The sequence below is a fragment of the Aegilops tauschii genome, chromosome 7 (assembly GCF_002575655.3).
Source record: "Aegilops tauschii subsp. strangulata cultivar AL8/78 chromosome 7, Aet v6.0, whole genome shotgun sequence".
In the NCBI taxonomy this organism is placed as follows: Eukaryota; Viridiplantae; Streptophyta; class Magnoliopsida; order Poales; family Poaceae; genus Aegilops; species Aegilops tauschii.
Window position 1 is genome coordinate 536,015,251 of NC_053041.3, and position 22,423 is coordinate 536,037,673.

General features: G+C 43.9%; 3 protein-coding genes across 9 annotated transcripts; 1 reads left to right on the plus strand and 2 right to left on the minus strand.

The window, feature by feature from the left end:
- The first annotated feature begins 6,905 nt into the window (after positions 1–6,905).
- LOC109747821 (disease resistance protein RGA5) lies at positions 6,906–11,205 on the plus strand. Of its 4 annotated transcripts, none has more exons than XM_073505031.1 (4): positions 7,040–7,285; positions 7,380–8,131; positions 8,719–10,696; positions 10,778–11,205. In XM_073505031.1, the coding sequence occupies exons 2-3, from the start codon at positions 7,380–7,382 to the stop codon at positions 10,646–10,648; spliced, it is 2,682 nt and encodes an 893-aa protein (XP_073361132.1). In that variant the 5' UTR covers positions 7,040–7,285; the 3' UTR covers positions 10,649–10,696; positions 10,778–11,205. The 4 variants fall into 4 exon arrangements, with proteins under 4 accessions (XP_020162429.1, XP_020162431.1, XP_073361132.1 ...); XM_020306841.4 differs by having other exon boundaries at positions 8,719–10,654; XM_020306840.4 differs by having other exon boundaries at positions 6,906–8,131; positions 8,719–10,654.
- Positions 11,144–16,211, minus strand: LOC109747822 (uncharacterized). Of its 4 annotated transcripts, XR_012189582.1 has the most exons (5): positions 15,716–16,211; positions 13,014–13,068; positions 11,946–12,374; positions 11,730–11,761; positions 11,144–11,606 (listed from the first exon to the last, which is right to left on the minus strand). XR_012189582.1 is itself a non-coding variant. In XM_020306845.4 (3 exons), exons 1-3 carry the CDS (start codon positions 15,836–15,838, stop codon positions 12,316–12,318), a joined length of 237 nt encoding a protein of 78 aa, XP_020162434.3. In that variant the 5' UTR covers positions 15,839–16,211; the 3' UTR covers positions 11,144–12,315. The 4 variants fall into 4 exon arrangements, 1 of the variants encoding a protein (XP_020162434.3); XR_012189583.1 differs by lacking the exon at positions 11,730–11,761; XR_012189581.1 differs by having other exon boundaries at positions 11,144–11,761.
- A 1,513-nt stretch (positions 16,212–17,724) lies between these two features.
- Positions 17,725–21,978, minus strand: LOC109747820 (uncharacterized). The gene is made up of 11 exons (XM_020306839.4): positions 21,672–21,978; positions 21,522–21,593; positions 20,836–20,931; positions 20,671–20,746; positions 20,495–20,581; positions 20,314–20,390; positions 20,148–20,240; positions 19,830–19,967; positions 18,551–18,656; positions 18,208–18,416; positions 17,725–18,121 (listed from the first exon to the last, which is right to left on the minus strand). Exons 1-11 carry the CDS (start codon positions 21,747–21,749, stop codon positions 18,053–18,055), a joined length of 1,101 nt encoding a protein of 366 aa, XP_020162428.1. The 5' UTR covers positions 21,750–21,978; the 3' UTR covers positions 17,725–18,052.
- Between the last annotated feature and the right edge of the window lie 445 nt (positions 21,979–22,423).

The following is a 22,423-nucleotide window of genomic DNA, read 5'->3' on the forward strand; positions in this document are numbered from 1 at the left end:
AAGCTTATAAAGTAGAGAAGACCTGACAAAAACAGCATTTAGGGGTATTTCTATAATACCACATAACGGCAGAGGGCAAATTTGAGCACACTTTGAAATTATGGGTAAATCTGAGTAATGAGTTTGAGTTAAGGGTTGAAATGTAAAAATCCCTATATTTTTTGTGTACACGTGAAACATTTTGTTGATACAAATTAAACAATTTTTAATACATAATGTATATCTTTGGTTAAATGCAAATTTACATTTCTTTTGAATACATGGTCAACATTTGTCGAATACACGTGAATATTTTGTCATGTCAATAAACATATTTCACACACAATGTACATTTTTTGTATACACCAGAAACATTTTGATATACACCTTTAACATTTTGTAAATTTAAGTTTTGATGTCTACTTCCATTTAATGTACGTTGTACAATTTCCGTAAACAACAGGAGCATACTTTTATACATGTTTAGAAAAATATAGGCTTCGAGGTCTACTTTTTTTCATATAGATTGCATGTTTTTTGAATATAGTATGAACTTTTTATACTCGCTAAACATTGTCTAGAAACATATAAAAAAACGTTTCTCTTGTATATAAATATTGTACACAAAAATATCCAATGTGTGTGAAAAAAGTTAATAATATATTTTGAAAATGTTAATCAGTATATGAAAAAAATGTTAAACAAGTATTTGAAAAATGTAAATCAGGCATTTGAAAAAAGTTCAAATGTGTGTAGAATTTTCTTTGACCATGTGTTGAAAAAAATGTTAATCAAATATATACATTTCATATTTTTCAAATGCTTGGTTAAAATTTTCCCAATTCTTTATGTAATTTATTTTATAATATTTTATTTTTGAATATAGGAACTAAAAATGAGAGTAAAGAAAGAAAAAAAATGTGAAAAGAAGCAAAAAAATGAGGTTGTGGCCTCCCGCGCACCTACGCTGGGCCATTTAGGGAGGCGCCCGACGCTAGAGCATGCTTAGTTTGCCTGTTATCGATTGTGCGTTCTTCTTTGTTTTGTCTAGTTTTCTTCAGATTTTCTTTGGGTTTAGTTTGTTTCTTCACAATTTTCTTTGCAATTTTTTATCTATCATCTTTGTTTCTTCCTAGGTCTTTTTATTGGTTTTTTAATTTATTTTCCTTTTCTTTATGATTTCTTTTGTTCCTTTGTTTTTTCTGGGTTTCATTGGTTTTCTCTCTCTTTGTATTATTCAATTTTTTTTAGGTTTCCTTTCTTTTTGTTTCTTTCTTTCTTGTTTCCGTTCGTTTCATTGTTTTTTCAGTTTTCATCGCATTTCTTTGTTTCTCTTTGTTTATTATATCAATTTTCATCTGTTACTTTTCATTCAACACATGTGTACCTTTTTCAGCACAAAATTCACGTTTGTAGTGTACACCTCAAATTTTTTTTTATATATATGTTAAACAGTTTCTAAATACATGATGTACATTTTTCTTAATATAGGTTTTATATATTTTTACGAACGAATGGTCAACATTTTTGTCAATGACATAGTAAACATTTTTTCATGTCAATAAACATGTTTTCACATAAAATGTACATTTTTCCTCTACATCGGAAACATTTTATATACACATTATTTTAACAAAAAATATATGTTGTTTCACATACGTTGTACATTTTCCAGGAACATATTTTTAGATTTTTTAAACGTATATGTTTTACAGTCTATGTTTTTTCATGCAGATTTTACATTTTTCTTCTACAATAAGATCTTTTTATATACTTGCTAATATTGTATAAACATTTATAAATAAAAAAATTCTTATGTATACGAAAAATGTACTAAAAAATATACAATGTTTGTGAAACAAGTTGATCATGTATTTAGAAAATGTTAATCAAGCATTTGACAAAAATATTTAGCTATTATTTGGAAAATTTTAATAAAGCATTTGAAAATTGTTAAATGCGTATAGAAAAATGTTGAACATGTATTAAAACAATGTTAATCAAGCATATACATATTTAATATTTTTCAAATGCTTGCTTAATATATTTTTTAAATTTTTTATGTATTTTTTTGTAATATATTTATTTAGAATATTTAGAGGTATAAATGAAAGTACAAAAAAAGGAAAAACAACAAAATCAAAAAACATGAAAAAAAAGAAACAAGGCCCTGGCCTCCCATGTGTTTGGGCCGGCCCATTTAGGGAGGCGCCTCACATGAGAGCATGCTAGGCCTTCCCGTTATCAATCCTGGTTGTTCCTTGTTTGGTCCAGTTTTCTTCTGATTTTTAGTTTTTTCTCGGTTTTGTTTGTTTCTTCATGGTTTTCTTGTTTGCTTTTGTCTTAGCATTTTCAATTAATTTTTGTCGTTTCATCATCGCTTTTCTCTGTTTTTTAATTTGATTTTCTTTCTCTATGATTTCTTTGGTTCCTTTGTTTTTCTAGGTTTCACTGGCTTTCTCTCTCTTTCTTTTCTTAGATTATTTATTTATTTATAGGGTTTCTTTGGCTTTATTTCACCGGTTTCTGTTTGGTTTTTTTCTTCATAGATTCATTTATTCAAAATGTTTTATCTCTTAAACAGTGTGATCAAATCTCGAACCGTTCTCACCTTTGGATTTCTCACTTGAGATCTTCAAAACTAGATCCCATGTTAATAGGTTTCGACGAAAAAAGTTTCACCAAAAAACCAGGAAACCAAAAAGAACTATAAAAATGAGTACCAATTTTTTTTTGAAGAATCGAATAAGATGCGGAAAAAGGAAGAAAAACCCGGAGACTGAAGCATGGTCCCCCCCCCCCCACTTTTTCTTCTTTTCTGTGCTACCACGAGAAGCAAGTATGTGCTTCTCGTGGAAGCACCGATGTTTTTCCCTTTCCGAAAAGCAGAAAATATGTTCCTTCACGAGGAGCAAATATGTGCTTCTCTTGGAAGCACAATTTTTTCCCTTTTCGAGACACACAGTTGTGCTTCTTGCAGAGCGAATATATGCCTCCATGAGAAGCAAATTTGTGCTTCTCGGGGTAGGAGACATTTTTTTTCCTTTTCGAGAAGCACAATTGTGGTTCTCGAGAAAATAAATTTGTACCTTCACGAGACGCAAATATGTGTTTCTCATGAAAGCGCAAATTTTTTCCACACAAAAAAACATCCATAATTTTTCTCTCCAAAACATAGGGAAAACCGGGCGAAAAGTAAAAAGCCAAAAATAAAAGACAAAACACATCTAAAACCCGAAAAAGCGTATAGAAAAATAAAGATAAAAAAACTCAGAGCAAGCGCACAACACGTGACATGTGGCGGCAGCTGGACGCAGCACTTCGCGTGGTCCTAAGGCACCAAACTTGAAGACAATCTTCTTTGGGAGGAGTTAACGGAGGAGCTTTCCACGTTTTCATATCATGAAGAGCTCTCTATTGCTTCCACCTCCGAGTACTTGGACGCTTCGACATCTTCCACTTCAACAACATGCAGTGTGACATAAGGTAATGAGATGGTGAGTGAAGAAATATCTTATGATGATGGCATGACACAAGGTAATAACTTTGGCTCAAGCCGTTTTATGTTTTTGTTTTGTTTTTAGCCAAATATGTTTAGCAAAAGAATCATTTTTTACGAAGCATGATATTAAAAATTCTACTAAAAATTTACCCTCCTATCCATATTAATTGTGCTGGTTTAGTACTAAAGTTAGTAGTAATATTTTTTTAATTCAATTTTTTATGTTTTATGTATATTAGAAATATGTTCGACATGTCTTAGAAAAATTTATTGTTTATTAGAACAAAGAAAAAATAAAGAAATAAAAAATAAAAATAAGCCTGAAAGAATTAGAAAAGAAAACCGAATGGAAAAAAGTAACATCAATGAACGAACGCGGCGCATGCTTGGCTGAATTAGGCGTTGCCTCCTCTAGTTGACACATGCAGGTGTCAACTAGAATTCACCCTACGAGGCTCATTGCGTCAAATTGCCACCAATCGTAAGCGATCAAGCCGACCCATTAAACTAGGGTGAAGTCTGTTTTAAACTTTGAGCTTGTTGAGCTCGTCGGAAACTAACCCTTAGCTCAAAATCCTTGAAGTATGTACCCTGTACTTTCTGATCCCTGTCAATCCTAATCTCACACTTGTTTGGTGCATCGCGAAAAACTCGATCCCAATTGGGATCACCGGCTATTCTAACTGCCATGCCAACTCCACACGTCATACTTATCTTCATCCACCACTCCGTTCTCCTCATTCGCCGTTGCATCAACCCGTGGCCATGCGCTAGTCTTCCAGCTTGTAGTCCTGTTACCACACCGGCAATCACAACACCTCCTCCAGCTCGGACGCGTTGTTGTTGTCGGCTAGCAAACTGACGAGGTCCGAGAAGGCCATGAGTCTCGCCTCCATGGAGATCATCTCGGCGACCTCGAGGTTGACGAGGATAGCGACCAAGGCTGCAACGTGAAATCATCTGAAACAAACCAATCAGTAGCTAGCTCAATGGATTCGTAATTCGTACAACTAGCTTATATGCCCATGAGCTCTCGGCCTTGTGCCCTTTAAGGGCACCCATAGTGTAGGGATTTTCCGCCTCTAACACTGCCTCTTACGCCTTAGAGGCTGACTCTATACACTGCAAGCTTGGACAGCACTGCCTCTTGCATTGACGTCGCCTCTAACCTTAGAGGCCGCCTCTATCGATTTAACAATGAAAAGGACCCCATTCATCAGCGATTGGTTGTAGTAAGATCTGGACAGAAAAAAAAGGATGGATAACGATTGGTTGGATTCTTTTATTCATGGTGGGCTCCATCTTAGAGGCTGATTGAGGCCTTCATACGTTGCATAATTTTTGGCTGAGCTAAGAGGCAACATGTGGAACCCACCCATAGAGGCCGTGTTTGCCTCTTTACAGTGTTGATGCTTTAATAAACCATAGTCTGCTTGCAATGAATTGGACATGCTAACTTGCTAGGTCATCTGCCACGCCGGCGATATGCGGTATACCGAAAGTAGAGGAGTCGTGGTGAGCTCTGTTGAATCCTGACGCTGTCGTCTTTGCTGCGTGAGGCAGTACGCTCGCCGCGAGGGTCGAAGGGAGGAACCAGCGCCAAGCGTCGGCGCGTCCGTCAAGAGCGCAGGAGCAAGACCTCAGAAACCTCGCTTTGTCTCTATCGTACTGCTACAATGCTGTATAAGAGCATCTTCAACAGACGCCCAACCGAGCCGCGCGCTAAAATTGTTTTACAGCACCAAAATAGCGTTTTAGTGCGCCAAATGATCGAGTATCTTCAGCAGACGCTAGCAACAGTAGCATCTCCAACAGGGCCCAAAATTGACCACGCGCGCTCGTACCTAGCTCGCCGCCCGTGGCCTGCTTGCCGCCATGGTCATGGCCATGCCCCGCCGCCCGTGGCCTGCTCACCCCGCCGTGGTCGTGGCCCACGCCCACGCCGTGCCCGTGGCCGTGACCGCACCCCGCCCCGCCGTGCCCGCGCCCCCCCCCGCCGTGCCCGCACCCGCCCGGCCGTGCCCGCGCCCCGCCATGCCCGCACCCGCCCGGCCGTGCTCGCGCCCCGCCGTGCCCGCCCCGCTGTGCCCGCGCCCGCGCCCTGCTCCGCCCCGTCGTGGCCGCGCCCCCGGCCCGCCCCGCCCCGCCACCGCCGTGGTCGTGGCCGCGCCCCGCCGTGCCGCGGTCCGCCCCGCCCCGCCGCCGTCGTGGCCGCGCCCGCACCTGGGCTCGTCCCGCCCCGCCGCCGCCTTGGTCATGGCTGCGCCCGCGCCCCGCCGCCCGTGGCCGTGGCCGCGGTCCGCCCCGCCCGTGGCCGGTTGGCGGGCTGGCGCGCGCATGCGAGGAGGCCGGCAGTGGGCGCACCGAGGAGGACGACGGCGGGCGCACGCGAGGAGGCCAACGGCGGCTGCGGGCGCACGGGGCACTTTTCACGTGCGTGAGAAGTTCAGCGCGCTGGAGTTCACGCGCTAAATATACGGCTTGCGATCCAGTTTCGTCCGGCGCGCTGAACACTTTTTACAGCATGCTCTATTATGCAGCGTCCGCTGGAGTGCTATGTTCAACTCCGCGCGCGTTAAACTTGTGAATTTTTGGGCGCGACGCTAATATTGGGCGTCTGTTGGAGATGCTCTAAGGACCTTATGTAGCCATGACTCAATTATGTCGGACAGTTGGTCTGCGTGCACTTGCCTGCACTTCACCACACCTTCGAGCTCGATACGACCGCCCATGTGGCTCCCCGCGAGTCACATTCGTCTTCATGCCTCCTTGGATCTTTTTCTGCTGCGCCAAACTATTCTATGCAGGATTGAGACCGGGATCAGTGAGTACAGGATATAGATTTTAGGGATTTAGAGATGAGGGTTCGTTTACAACAAGGTCTACAAACTCAAGGTTTAAAATATACTTCACTCCATTAAGCTACCTTCACACACATTAGGTTTCTATTCCACGATCTTTTTCCTTTCGACTTTTCCATTGTGTACACACTGTAGCTACTCGGAGCACTATAGCGAGCCAGACACAATAGCCCACGCTGGTTTTGATATATTTTGGCGAAAATATGAACATTTTTAAAACACGTGAGACGATGGTCGCGCGGTCATCCGATCGCCCCAATTAGAATCACGTAAACAAAGATGACCGTGTGTTTGTACAGGTCGAGGATTTTAACCTTCCTAACATTTGAAAGGAGCAAAATGGGAAGCCCACACATTTTTTTGATTTATTTCGGACTTTCCGGCGATATTCATCTAATGGGAGAAAACATTTCCGTTCATTACAAGGTGCTTATGGTAACTTCGTTAATTTTAGGATGCTATGCCGACTTCGTCTTTCGAAGATGCCCATATGAAAGTATGATATGTGTGTGTATTTTTATAGGGGTGAATGTATGTTTATGAGTGGGAGCGACTTTGATCGTGTTGTTTAAAAAAAAAGAGGGGCACGGACGTTCAGGAAGTCGCCTACCGTGTTGCGCGATCACTGCGCAACGGACGCGTGGCCATGAGCACGGGGTGAAGTGTCCGCGCAAATCCGTATTTTTTTGAAGAGATGCCGCAACCTTGTGCTGTTCGTGGCCGTGTTTGCTTGGTTCCCCCACCAGCTCAACCAAGACATTAATGCCCAGACCAGACCTCTTCTCCCCTACCATCGTAGCAGCAGCCAAGAAATCTGGGCGCAATCGTTTGGTGGGAACGGCGGAGCTCCTGGATCGTCTCCAAATCCCTACAACACCCCTTGAGTTGTTCATCTGCAGATTCATCCTAAGTACTCCTCTCCAGGTTCATCGGAAGAATCAAGGTAGCACGAAGAAGAGTACTCTCCAATCTCGTGCAAATTCATTCCCGTCCAGCTAACCGAAGCCCCGGCTTGTGAACCTCATTACGGGCGGCAGATGGAGACGGAGCCCGTGAGCGCGGCCACGGGGGCCACGGGGTCCGTCCTCAAGAAGCTGGGCGCTCTGCTGGCCGACGAGCACGCGATTCCCAATGGCGACGTCGAGTCCCTCAAGGCGGAGCTCCAGGCGGTGCACTCCTTCCTCAAGACACTATCCCAGGCGGAGGATCCCGGCGAGCGAGGCAGGCGCTGGATGAAGGAGGCGCGGGAGTTCTCGTACGACGTGGAGGACGCCCTAGACGAGCTCATGCTCCCTCCCCGCGACGGATCTGGTAATAGCAACCCAGATGGCTTCTCTGAAAAGATCAGCACATGGTTGACGGAGGCGGCGGCTCGCCGTCGGACAGGCCAAGAGATCAGCGACAGCATCTCCAGGGCCGGCACCGGCGGCGTCGAGGCAGAGGATCCCCGCCGGGACTGCTCTCTCTACAAGGAGACGGGTGAGCCCGTGGGCCTCGACGGGCCCGCTGATGAACTCATCAAAATGTTGAACGGAGGAGGACAGCAATTGGGGGTGGTTTCCATCGTCGGGTGTGGCGGGCTGGGCAAGACGACCCTTGCTCGTCGTGTCTACAACACGTTCGGTGAGCAGTTTGAGTATCGGGCTTTTGTCTCCGTCTCCCGGAAACCTCATTTGGTGGCGATTTTGAGGGATATTCGTAGCCAGCTGGGGTATGAGTATGACCAGACCTTAACTGAGGATGCGCAATCGTTCGCTGACAGCGTCTCCAATTTCCTTCAGGATAAAAGGTACTGTACGCCAGTTCAGATAATAGGAAATTTACACTTTTATTAACCAGCTATAGCATGTAGCTATTTTATCTTCACATATGTTCCAGCGACACGAGGTCCGTGTGAGAGAATATACATTTGCTAGATAGAGATATAGACCAAGAAAGGTGGGCCGGTCTAAGTTCTTTCAGTTTGTATCCAAGTGTGACTCATTCCGCACTACCATATTTTTGAATAGTTCATGCCAATAATGTTAATTTTGATGACTTCGTGACACACTTTTCACTGAACTGCTCATTAAATTAGCTCCTATTTCAGCAAGTTTTGTGTAAAAACTGCTATCCTTTTGAGAACACGGGACAAAATTTGAAGCTAACATTAAGGAGACAAATTGGCCTATGCTGCTGAATCCGTGAAATGTTGTACAGACTACTGGATATTTTCCCTTGTTTTGTGGAATTTACCTACATGATCGCACTTTGCCTACAATTATTGCTTACATTTTCAGATAGTAGTAGAACTTATGATAGTGCTTAGGAGTGCGTTTCTTTATTTTTGTTGTAACGACTGTAGCTTGCTGTTGACATTGCAAAATTATGTGCCAGGTACTTCATCGTAGTAGATGATGTATGGGATGTTCAAACATGGGATATTATCAAGGGTGCCTTTCCAAAAAGCAATTTTGGCAGCAGAATAATCACGACAACGCGTATACATGAAGTAGCCAAATCATGCAGTGCAACATGTGGGGGTCGAGCTTATACGTTAAGCCCTCTCATTACCGCCGACTCGGAAAGGTTGTTCTATAAGATAGTGTTTAATTCTGGTGAGCAATGCCCATCCCACCTCAAAAGAGTTTCTGACAAGATCTTGCAGAAATGTGGTGGTCTGCCCCTGGCAATTATTGCTATCTCTGGTTTGCTGATTGCCAAAAATCATGAAGATCAATGGGAGCAAGTGTACACTTCTATCTGGCATGGACTTGGAAGCAACCCTGCTGTTGAAAGAACCATGAGGATTTTGTTGCTTGGCTACTTTGATCTTAGCCCTTGCCTAAAATCTTGCCTACTTTATCTCAGTGTATTCCCGGAAGGTTATGCTATCAAGAAGGAACGTTTGGTAATGAGATGGATTGCTGAGGGATTCATTCCTGAAGAGCATGGACATACCCTGTATGAGTCAGGAGAGAGGTGTTTTAACGAGCTCATCAACCGGAACCTGATCCAACCAGGGGAGATGAATAAGTTTGGTGAGGTGGAAAGTTGTCGAGTCCATGGCATAATTCTTGATTTCCTCGTATCCATGTCAAACCAAGACAATTTTGTTACTTTCATTGGTGTACCTGGTGTAATCCCTGAGCCGCAAAACAAAGTCCGTCGATTGTCTCTACAGGGCGACAATGAAATTCCTGCAGATCTTATTTTGTGTAATGCCCGGTCACTTTCTGTTTTTGGTGGTTGTGTTAAAATGCCATCCCTGTCGAAGTTCAGACACTTGCGTATTTTAGATATGGAAGGTTCTGGGGAAGTAGAAGATCAACATCTTGCAGAAATAGGTGGTCTGTTCCATCTCAAGTACCTGAGGCTCAAGTCAAAAGTTGGAAAGCTTCCCCAGCAAATAGCAGAGTTACAGTACTTGGAGTCACTTGAGATATGTGAAAGCAATGCGACAACTGAAATTCCATCAGCCATCAATCAACTCACACGGTTGGTGCGTCTAGTTGTTAACGATGAAACTATATTACCGGATGAAATTGGAGGCATCAAAGCATTGCAAGTGCTCAGAGGCATCAATGTCAACACCCAGTCGACCAACTTTGTTCGGCAAGTTTGTCTGCTATCAAACCTGAGGGAACTGAGCATAAGTTTTATCAACTATTATGCTGGTGATAACTGGAAGGAGAACGAGGAAGAGATGGTCAGTTCGATATGTCGCCTAGGCCGAGCAAACCTTCATGTTCTACACATTACTATCAACGAGGGAGCAGATGAGATCTTTGAGGAGTCATGGAGCCCTGCTCCACTTAGTCTCCGGGAACTTGTCGTCGAGGTGGGCGTTGTCTCGAGTGTTCCAAGATGGATTGGCTCACTTGTCAACCTCCAGAAATTGGCGGTACCTATGTGGGAAGTTGGGGAGGAGGATGTGGTGATCCTGGGAAGCCTGCCTGATCTGCGCCATCTTAGCCTCACTGCACTGGCAGCTGGGTCAAAAGAAGGGCGGCTTAGGGTCACCCAAAGCCATGGATTCCCTTCCTTGATCAATTTCCAGATCGGCGGAGAAGAGTGTGCACTTGGGTTAGTTTTTGAAGCTGGTTCCATGCCTAAGCTACAAAATCTCGAGCTCGAGTTTGATGCGGAGGAAACTAGTTCTGTGACTAATGGTGGTTTTGATTTTGGCATCAAGCATCTCTCCTGCCTCACAAGCACAACGGTTCGCTCTACTTACGACGATCCCATTCGTCCCACGTTGGAGGCTGCCATGGAGAGATGCATCAACGACCATCCCAACCGTCCCACGTTGATATGGATGAAATGAATATTTGTAAGATACTGGTTCCCTCTTCCAAAGATTTGACACTCAAAAGTATGTACTGTGCTGTGTTTTTTCTTCTATCTATCCTCTCACAATATCTCTTCCCATATGCTATTTTTCTACCTCTTTCAGGGCAAAATTCAAGCAGGCTGATAGAAGCTGCACCTGCTCACAGTTAGCATGAGCAACAAGACGGGTGAACATGGTTATAGGGTGACACTGAAAAGCCAAGAGTAGAGCAATAACGGGACTGAAGTTCTTGTTACATTCAGTTAGTGGTATTCTACCTATCCAAAAGTTTATTTCAAGAAAACTGTTTTCTTGAAATGTTTCTAGACATAGTTAATAGGTCTTGTTTCTAGACATAGTTCAAGAAAACTGTTTTCTTGAAAAGTTCTTGTTACATCAGTTAGTGGCAATCAGCGTGGTGTACCTCATGGCTGATGGTTAACATTTTCTTTTTGTTCCTTCGTTGTTTGTTAAACTGGGCAAGTGACATTGTAAAACTTTCTTAGGTACTCCCTCTGTAAACTTTTATAAGAGCGTTTACAATTTTCAGACACAGCCGACAAATGGGGAAATGGACAGTTTTACCCTCGATTTGAAATTTGAGTCGTCTTCCTCCTCCAGAGCTCGCGTCGTCTTCTTCCTACAGGAGCTCGCCCGTCTTCCTTCTCCAGCGTGCCGTCTTCCTCCTGCAGGAGCTCGCGTCATCCCCTTCGTCCAAGCGCTCGGGCCCCGCCTGCAGGCACTCGGTCCCGATCCCAGGTGCCCAGTTCGGCCTCCGCTGCGCCCGCTTGGTTGCTGCCGCGCCCGCTTGGCCGCCGCCGCTGTGCCTATTTGGTAGCCGCCCCCGCCCAGCTTGGTCGTCGCCGCCCCAGATTGGTCCTCGCCGCGCCCAGCCCACCTGTCCCCGCCGCCGCGGCACGTTGCTTCTAGGCAGGTTCTCCTCGCCTCTCCCCTTGCACAACAGCAGAACTCAGATCAATTCTTGTGTGCAATCTTACAAATCAATTCTTCTGTACAGTAGAAGTCAGACTAATTTCACAATTTTCTGCACAGTATCACTTGTGGGCAATCTTACAAATCAATTCTTCTGTAATCCATAGAGTACTCCTGCATTTGAAAAAAACCAAATCGATGTGTTCTCATAGAAGATTCTTTTCATGAAATTTGCTCATGTAAGAATGAGAAAGCTGATGTGCACTTCTGTAGCGATAGGGGCATGCACTGAATTGATCTTAGCTTCAAACAGACTGAACTGAACTGATAGGGGAGACAAGGAGATGTTATGGCGTACCTGGGATTTGAGGAGGGGGCGATGCCCAACCTACGACTCCTCTGTCTCCATAGCAAGGATCTAGCTGAGTTGGAAATTAATCTGGTCGATTCCCATAACTAGGCATCTAGCTAAGTTGGAAATTAATCTGGTCATCTAGCTAAGTTGGAAATTAATCTGGTCGGAGCATGTGATGTTTTCCTTTGTTCCAATTTCTGCTTCTGAACATATTCAGCAGTATTTGCCAGTCCGGTTGCATGATGAATGGTGGATAATCTGATAAAATCTTCAGGCCATTAACACCACATCTAGTGAAATGCCAAGGAAATTTGTCTTAGCTTCAAACTGACTGAACTGAATTAGTCTTAACTTCAAACAGTGCATCACATGATCATTCCAGTGCCCACTTGATTGTAATGTTCCCACCCGAATCAAGCGAATCGTATGCGCCTGCAAAATGCCAAGGATTACTAGATTCAGCAGATTGACACAAAATTTACAAATGGATCAGTTGAATGATCCTAGAGTACTCCTGCATTTCTATATAAATAAAAGGAGGAGTACCATGAAGGAGCATTTTGTCTCTACAGCAGCATTACTATGAATCTGTACAACAGCATCTAATGATACTCCATATAATTTTTTTCTCTAACGGAGTATTACAAAGAGTTCAAATTTATTTGGTCAATCTGGGCAAATGTATATGAATCTCTACAGCTGAATAAGCTAATGCATATAAATTCACACTATTCTGCATTACTATTCTTATTCAGAAACTACTCCATATAAATTCAGCGGGTAATTCTTCAAACAGGAACCATATTCACATTATCCTGCAGGAAATGAACTGTACAAATGCTGTCCATTTTAAATGCATATCTGATGTTTTAGCTTATAAACCTAACCAATTCTGAACCATATAAATTGAAGATTGTGTCATTTGATAGATTTGTTCATGCAGATATAAGCAAGAGCAGCATCGACACAACAACAGCAGCAACACAATAGCAGCAGCAGTAGCTCAAGCAAAAACAGCAGCAGTAAATTAGCAGCAGCATCAGCAACATCGCGAAGATGATGAACTTTGACCTGAATTGTTCTCCACCAGAAGAGGATGAACCTGGACGTCAAGCAAATACTCCACCTGCAGGAGAAGAAGTTGATATGGAGCTCCAAGAAGAAGTTGACATGGAACTCCAAGAAGAAGTTGGTATGGAACTCCAAGTAGAAGAAGCAGTGCATGGTCAAGCAGCAGGTACTCCTGCTAGCCACTCTAGCTAGCTACCCACAACATGTGGTCTATCTTGTGATCATTAAGGCCTCCATCACTTCCCTAATTTCCTTTTTCTTTTGCTACTGTAGGTGGTCAGCAGTTACGTAGGAAAAGAAATTCAATGCTAGATGAGCAGAGATATGCTGCCTACATGGCACTACATACCATGAATCTGGCTAGGGGTGGAAAATTCAAAAGAAATGACAAGAAGGTTGTTGCTCAAATTTTTCAAGTTGGTGTTCAACATATTCGAAAAATCTGGACGATAGCAGAGCGACAAAAAGCACTTGGTCAGGAGGTAAATGTGTCCACCGGAAGGAAAGGAAGATGCGGAAGAAAAGGAAAGGATGATACTCTATCCAAAATCCCCACAGTTCCTTTGAATCGAAGGTCGACTCTCAGGTCACTTGCTCGCCAACTGGGTGTCAGTCATACTACACTCTACAAAAAACTCAAGCTTCGCAAGATTAGGAGGCACTCCAATCGTTTGAAGCCATTCTTGAAAGAAAAAAATAGAAGAGAAAGGATCAAGTTTTGTTTGTCAATGCTTGACGAGACCACCTTAGCAGCTCCAAGACCTAAATTCATCAGTATGCACAACATTGTGCATATTGACGAAAAGTGGTTCTATATGACAAAAATGAACAGATGCTACTACCTCCTCCCTGAGGAAGCTGACCCGGTCAGAACTGTTCGGAACAAGAACTATATTGGGAAAGTGATGTTTCTGACCGCTGTTGCTCGACCTAGATATGACGCTGAAGGCAATATGACATTCTCAGGTAAAATTGGTGTCTGGACCTTTGTGCAAGAGATTCCCGCTGCCAGAAGAAGTGAATATAGAGCAAGAGGTACCATTGAAATCAAGTCCGACAACGTGAACCGACGGGTAATGAGGAGGTATATGATAGAAAAAGTGGTTCCAGGAATAAAGAAAGTTTGGCCCGCAGATGATACTAATCCAATATTGATCCAGCAAGATAACGCGAGAACGCACATTCTTCCCGGTGATGCAGAGTTTGCAGAAGCTGTAGCTACAACTGGTCTGGACATTAAAATAATAAACCGGCCTCCAAATTCTCCTGATCTAAACGCACTTGATCTTGGATATTTCAGATCCCTTGAGTCTTTGACCGATTGCAGAGCACCCACGACTATCAAAGAACTGATTCAAGGTGTACAGGAAGAATTTGATGAGTATGATGCCGGGAAACTCAACAGAATATTTCTAACACTTCAGACCATCATGGTAGAGGTGATGAACCATGGAGGAGAAAATTCATACAAAATTCCACATTTGCGCAAGGAGAGATTGGAAAGGCAAGGAATCCTACCGCCTAGGATTCACTTTCCCCGTGAGGTTTATGAAAATGCCATGGAGATTCTAGAACAAGATATCATGGAGTAGTGGAGTATGTCAAGACTCGCAATGCTTGCAACTTGTTGTGGAGTATGTTGAGACTTGTAGTGCTATGATGAAACTTGTTTGTGGAAGTGCATTCATGAGACTTGTATTGTTTGTGGATATGGATTATTTGTAGGTATGAAATGGATTATATTGTGTTGTTTGAAATGGAGTACTCCATATGTGTTGTTTGAAATGGAGTGTGCAAGTTTCTAAAATTATATGCAAGCTTCTGAAATTATATGCAAGTTTCTTAACTTTATGGAAATTTCCAAATTTTATGTGGAAGTTTCTGTTTTTTTTAAGTTTTCCGAATTATATGGAAGTTTCTGAATTTATTGAAGTTTTCTGAATGGAGAAGAGTGGAGAGGAGAGGACAAGAGTGGAGAGGAGAGTGGAGAGGAAAGGAGAGGACAGGAGCATGCTCTACAACTACTCCATGAGCAACACTAGATTAGCTGCTTAGTCTATTTTCAATTAACAGTAAGCAAGCAACTCCAGCAAGCAATATTCTACTCCAAGTACCAAATGAAAAATTTCTACACAATCATGCTCACTAAATATTCTTCTCTAGCAAGCAATATTCTAGTTTTGCGTACTCTATTTTCAATTAACAGTAATCAAGCAAATAAACAGTGAACCATCAATAGATTCATTCCGAAACTTTCATGAGTACTCCTTGTTGGAAAGCTTGCTGGTGAATTAACAGTAAATAGTGAACCACCAGTAGGAGTAACTAGTGAAGCTTGCTGGAGTATTTTGAATCTCTGGTGAATACTCTTGCAAAAATTGACTCAGGAGCAAAGACTAAACACAAAATATGAAGTGACATCATCAGTAGTGCTCTGGTTGCTCTGTATACATCTACTACTCCCTCCATGTTCCTAATTTTTGTTCAGAACATCATTTAATTTCTGTAAATAATCATCACTCTATAGTGCATGAAGATCCTATCCCAAGTCTGTCTTAACAAAAAAGTGCAGAATTGAAATAATCATCAGAGCACACAATCTGAAGCAGAGAACACAAGCAGAGCATGAACAAGTTTTTCTTAGCATCTCTGAAGCAAAGCACACAATCAGAGCACACAAGGGGACGAAGATGAAGTCTGACCTGATCTGCAGATGAAGATGAAGTTGAAGTCGCCCGGCAGCTTGAACTCCCCCTCGTCCGCCAGAGCAGCAACCGCATCTGCAGGACCTCCACGTCGTGCAGACCTGGCAGCAGCAGCCGCATCTCCAGTACCGGTGCTCCTCCTTGCAGGTCGAGGAAGACGAGGAGCGCTAGCGTTTGTCGCCGCCGTCGTCGAGCCGGAGAACGCTGCCACCGTCGTCGAGCAGGACAAGGCTGTCTGCCCCGCACTACTGCTGCTCTTCCTGGACTTCAGTAAAAAAGCCAGCTTTGGCTTGAGCAGGAGAAGGTGGCGCATGCGACGCCGGCGAGAGGGAGAGGCGGCGCGGGCGAAAGGGAGAAGCGGCGACGTAGACGCAGGCGAGCGGCGTGGGTGAGAGGGAGAGCGGCACGGGCCAGAGGAAGAGCGGCGTGGGCGAGAGGGAGAGCGGCGCGGGCCAGAGGAAGAGCGGCGCGGGCGAGCTAGGGATTTCAGAGTGAGTGAGGAGAGGAGGGGAATCGCGAGTGAGTGAGGCGAGGGAGGGGCAAAATGGGAAACGACAAGATTTTCGTAGCGTTACGAAATTTGAACTACAATTCCTAAACGCTCTTATAAAAGTTTACGGAGGGAGTACATAGTTACATTAACATCTTCTTTTGCGGGGAAAGTACATCGACATCATAGTGTGTTTTTTGTGTATGTTCCTGCCGACGCGGTCCCGCCAGGCGGCACCCGGCACCGCCAGCAGCTGCTCCTCCGGGGCTCAGCTGGGTGCTCGTGCCGGCTGAAAGGCAGCCGGAGTTGGTGGGCCGCGTGTATCACGCAACGAAGCGGGCGGCGGAGGCGGCTGCCAGCCGCTCCAAGTGGAGCCGATTCGCTCTGAAGCCACTCCCCCGGCCAGTGACGACGACGAGGCTCTCGGCGACGCCATCCGCCGATTTGAACTAGTAGTCCGATGGCATGCATGATAAACTACCATATGCTATGTCATGTATGAACTATGTGCTATGTGTTATATGACCTATGAAGTACGTTGTTTGATCTATGTTGCATGATTGTGTGGATTTGAGCTGTGGACATGGACAAATGAGGGATAACCGGGCTAAGGAGGAGATAGTTGTCCAGTTGGCTCTCTGCCGGTCCCGGTAGGATACCCAAGTGTCACAGAGCAACCCCCCCCTCCCCCCCCCCAACACACAGACACACACACACACAAAGAGGAGGAGGAGACTGCTGCCGCATCGAACACCTCCAACTCGAGCGCTGAGCAGATCCACCTTGAACCCTATGTCACCACGAGCGCTACAATTTCTATCAAGACAAGGGCAGTTGGCGGCGGTGGGTGAAGTTTCTCTGTAGCCTCCTGATTTGAACATAGAACATGCCTAATTTTAGTAGTCCGATGGACAAGGGTAAGGGCAAAGGCGGCAGTGGGTGAACTTCCTCTGTAGCCTGATTTGAACTAGCAGAGCAGGTCTGATTTTTTTAGTTCGATGGCATGTATGATGTACTACCCTATGTTATGTCCTGTATGAACTATGTGCTATGTCGTATATGAACTATGAAGTATGTTGTTTGATCTACTTCATATGATATGGTGTGGATATAGGGGTTTGCATGAACTACCCTATGCTATATGGCTATATCATATATGAACTACGTGATATGAAGTACATCGCTTGATCTACTTTGTATGATATTGTGTGCATTTGAGGATTTTCATAGGAGTGACCGGGCACGGGCGCATATGCCAACATATAGGTGTCAAATTAGGATATCGTCGTGGTTGTAGATGCTCTTAGCACCTGCGTTGTACAAGCCTAACACCACCACGGCCACGCTAGATCTGCCCTCATGACTCATCGCATCGATCACAGCAGTATTATGATTCGGATTTTTGCCGACACATGGCAGAATGTTCCCTATTCTTGCAGCACATATGCTCAACAAATTTATGTGAAAAAGCAACTCAACAAATCAAACATCCAACATGATATATGAAGACAACAGCTATCCCAATGAATATCCAAGTGGCGAATTTATTCAGATACTGGGTTTTTACAACAATATAGTACAATCTTCGCTGATATTAACAAAATACACTCCTCTCGATTGTTTTTTATTTATTTACGGGGAAACGAGAGAAGCCCATGCAGGCAGTGGCAGTACAATTCTAAATGAAGGGTCCACATAGCAACAGAGTATTTTTATGCTGCACTGGGTGAGCAGCAAGCCCACACTCAGCGTCCCTATTGTAAACCCAAGGTCCAAAGAATAAAAACACGCATGACTGTTGACAACTTCAATGACATCGTGCGAAAATTCATATGTAGCACAAACTAATCCATCTTGACATTCGAATAGAGGAGCGTGTCCCTGGTAAGCGGCATGTTCATGAGCAGGCAAATCTGCACAATCAGCACATAGTGCCGTCAGATATGCGTTTCAACAAAGTTAATCAATAATAGACAAGACTAGGAGAAAGCATGCTCACCCCAATGAGAGTTGACACAAGAAAGATGATCCCTGTAATCCATGCAAGACTCAATCTAACAAGATATATAGCAGCTATAGAAGCTGTAGCATTAGTTTTAGATGCTTCTGCAAGCCGTCTTGAGATATGCAATGAAGACGGTGCATCGATGATGGATGCCAAGGATGTTGAAGCCTCCTTGGTGGATATTACCAGCCCAACAATTTTCCCTATATTAACACATGACAAATGTCAAAAGAGAAGAAAATAAATCAACTGGCAATAGTGTTCTGCAAATATAACAAGAGTACTCATTCATAAGGTTATGTTTTAAGTCAACAATCAACGGCACAAAGTTACTTACCATTATATGCTCCCTGCAATTGATCAAATGCTTTGGTGAGAGCTGTTTGAACTACTTCCACTCCCTGCTTGACAATTTCTGCGGAACCATATTCATCTTCCAGAGCCTAAATAAACCCATCAAATAAGTAACTTCATATGACTAGCATAGGGGGTTGGGGTCATGTGCTTCATAAGAATATTCAAATTGCATAAAGATACTGTTGCTGTTGAGAAAATTCCTTATATAACACTGTTTTAAATGTTGTTTCCTTATTTGACACTGAAAAACTTGTTCTTCCCTATCTAACACCGTGTCTAAATTTTATGCCCTTTTTATGACACTTCCGTCCATTTTAAGACTTAACTGTGTTAAATGGCATCTGAAAAGACCTATTTGCCCCTCATGTAGTATGTGACAATTTTTAAGTGGTTGTTTAGCTTGAGTATGCAACTCTATCTAAATGGCAAGTCTGGTAGATCTACTCAATTTGCCCCTGGGAGCAGTGCGTTTAGAATTCCTATCCATCATCGTATATGGCAGATATTCCTATCCATCATCGTATATGGCAGAAATTTGCTCACGTACCTAGCAAAATGTTGGAAACAAACACGACCTCGTGTCCGTGTAGAATTCCTATCCATCATCGTATATGGCAGATATTGCTAGGTGTATGTGTATCTACCCAGCCCCTTAGTAACAGCCGTAAGTTCAGATTGAAAGAAAGAAAATAAACAAGACTGACACGGTCCTGTGGCCATCAATCGCCTCGTGTGTCACCGAGATAATATTGCTAGCTTGGTTAGCTAGCCAGCCAACGTAAAATCGATCAGGCGAGAGATCGACTGCTAGCTAGCTTCGTCTACGTCTTGACGGAACCATTAGCTCCGAAAGTACTCAAGTCTGTATGTCGGAAAGCACTCGGCTACAACAACGTCGAGGTCGGGTCGAAGGCCAACACAAATCGAGTCAGCCAGATACACATACACGTAAAAATTTCACATACCACATGAGGGGCAAATAAGTCTTTTCATGTGTCATTTAACACCGTTAAGGCTTAAAATAGACGGAAATGTCATAAAAGGCATAAAATTAAGACGCAGTGTTAAATAAGGAAGAAAAAAAATTCAGTGTCAAATAAGGCAACAAATTTGAATACAGTGTTAAATAAGGAATTCTCTCGTTGCTGTTTGGTCTTAGGAATGAATAGTTATAGCCTTACAGGGTCTCTCGAATATTTTGCTGTGCACAGTTCATAAGAATATTTAAATTGCAGCTAAAGATTTATGTTTATAATTACCTTAATGCCCGTGAAGTGGCATACTAATAACTCTGCAGGGCTCACAATGCCTCCTGAGAAATCTTCGTGAACCTGAATACCCCTTTTGATGGTTTTGAGAAGGGAGATCAAGCTGGATGCAAATTCAACGTCTACTTCCTGTGTAGACATGCAAATCAAGTTAAATAATTCCTACAATTTAATAGTCAATTTTGCACAAACTAGGAAGTGACCTCATCCAATTTTAACAGAAAAAGCAATGCATCCTCAGAGACGAGTTATGTTCTTTTGAAGCCAAGTTCAGGTTAGTATGCAAATGGATGATGAAGCGATGCTAACCTTATTGAGGAGCAAAGTAAGACTGTTTCCACTCTTCAATGGGATGATTAATTTGCTATCAGCCTTCTGATAGGATCCCTCCAACCAGGTTGCCTGCACACAAAATATTCTACTTATAGTTTCTAAATTGTATACTAGTTTTCTCCTAAAGAAATAGTATACTTACCAAGTTGGTGAGTTCATTATCAAGAACATCTGATCCAGAAGATTCATCTGAACGAATGACAATCAATTCATCCCTATCTGCAAGGTACATGATCAATGATACTTATGTGTTGACAGGGCAAATACAGAAGTAGGGGCATCCAAGTTCCAAAAAAAGGGAGATGTTCAGTAATTAGTCAGACCTGTAAGCCCTGTAGCAGCATTTTTTGCAACATCAATCTTGGTTTTGTAAATACTACCGGCATCAGATACGAAGCTATCGACAGAGTCTGATATATGATCAAGAGAGACAACATTAGTCGCTACATCAAAATGCATGAATGATTCAGATAGAATCATCCCCAACAAATTAACATACCATGGGACCCATCAATTTGCATCAAGAAAACAGCACGAGGCCTGTCAAATGGCTTTGGGAGTAGCAGCTCGTTTAACTGAAAATCAAGATAGACAAAGGTTGAATGGCTTAGACAGAGTAGCACGATGCGTGCACAGACTAGCTGAATCATGAAAGCTAAATAACCTTTGCAGAAGAAGGCGCGGGAAGCATGGCAGGTGGTGCAAAACCAAGCAAGACAGAAACAGCTGCGGAAACTTCATCAAGTGACATCGACGTGGCCTGTTGTAGCATGACAAGGCATATCATGAGATCATACTGGCGCGTGGGGTACAAATGAAATAAAAACGAAAACTAAGGTTGATCTGTCATGGTAACCAGCATTGCCTTCACAATTAACGCAGTAAGCGGAGGCAGTTAGTCAAAGCAAGGGTAAAGTGCTATTAGGGCATGTATAAACGCAGGTGCTTAGCAAACGAAACAAAAGAACTGTTTCTTGTCATGCAGGTCGGCTAAGGTGCTAATTTATAGGTACCTCTGATTAACACGCTGCTATGCATGTAACTACCTGTAGCTAAAAGATAATCCAACTATCTGATTAAGTACCCATGGAGAGTATAGGTGATTAACTTTCTTTTTCAGAACGAGTAGATGAGATGACATATATGGCTGGGCAGTTGACGATCTATTAGCTATATTCGCTCTCTTTAAGCCCCGGCGTAAATGCATCATATCGCGGTGAAACAGCTAGTATTTGGTGCTGTCATCTGGTATTTGTGTTTTGAAACTAAAAACCGGAATCCGGCATGGTCTGTAGGAAGCAGCAACGGGTTGGTCCGTAGAGAAAGAGAGGGGAAAATCGGTGGCCGAACCTGGTCGCCCTGCTGATCCCGCAGGTAGCGGTGCGACGCGCCGTCGATGAAGGCGGCGGCATCTCCCTGTCCCTGTGGCCGCACACGGATGGAGCCATCGTAAGGGGACGACAGAGATGAGGGATTGCAAAGAGAGGGAGAGCTGGGTACCTCAGGGGCGGCGGCGACGAAGGAGAAGGCGAGCGCGAGGAGAGGGAGGAGGAGGAGGAGGTGGTGACGGCGAGCCATGGTCGCCGGCGTCGGCTGGAGATCGGATCAAGTCGCTACAGAAGATTTGGATCTTGGCTGCCCCCCTCTGTCAACCTCTAGAAAATAAATTGGGGAAACAAGTTGCGCAAGGGCTTGTTTGGTTAGAGTGATTCCGGCCGGGATCACAGCCCAATCCACGTGGAACACTACCGTGGGGAATAATTCCCGGTTTAGAATGGTGTATGTGTTTGGTTGAGGTCGGGACGGGGAAAATCCCGGCCTGGCCCACCCCGTTCTGTGATGTTCCATGGGGGAGAAAAGAATCCGCTCTGAGCAGTGGAACGAATCCGGCTCCAAAGTTGAGGTGATGGGTGTCAAGTAGAGGATTAACCCCATCCCTGGGTGTATTTGTTCCACTAGGGGATTGTATCCCCTACAACAAACATGGCCTAAAGAAGAGCAACCGATTTGGAGGTGGAGAACAGCAGGACGACACTTGTAAGCCTGGCGACTAGGGTTCGTTCCTCTACCGATTTCACGTCGTCGTGAGTCTACCTCGTCAAAACAACCATCAATCTCTCCTCCATTTTGTTTTCTTCTGTTTGGGTTGAAGGGGACACCTGGATTGTCTTCTCGACCTTGCACAAATCACCTTTCTTGGAGCCAGGCCGGTTTTTGCTAGGGGTGTAGCATCCATGGTGGTGGACATAACA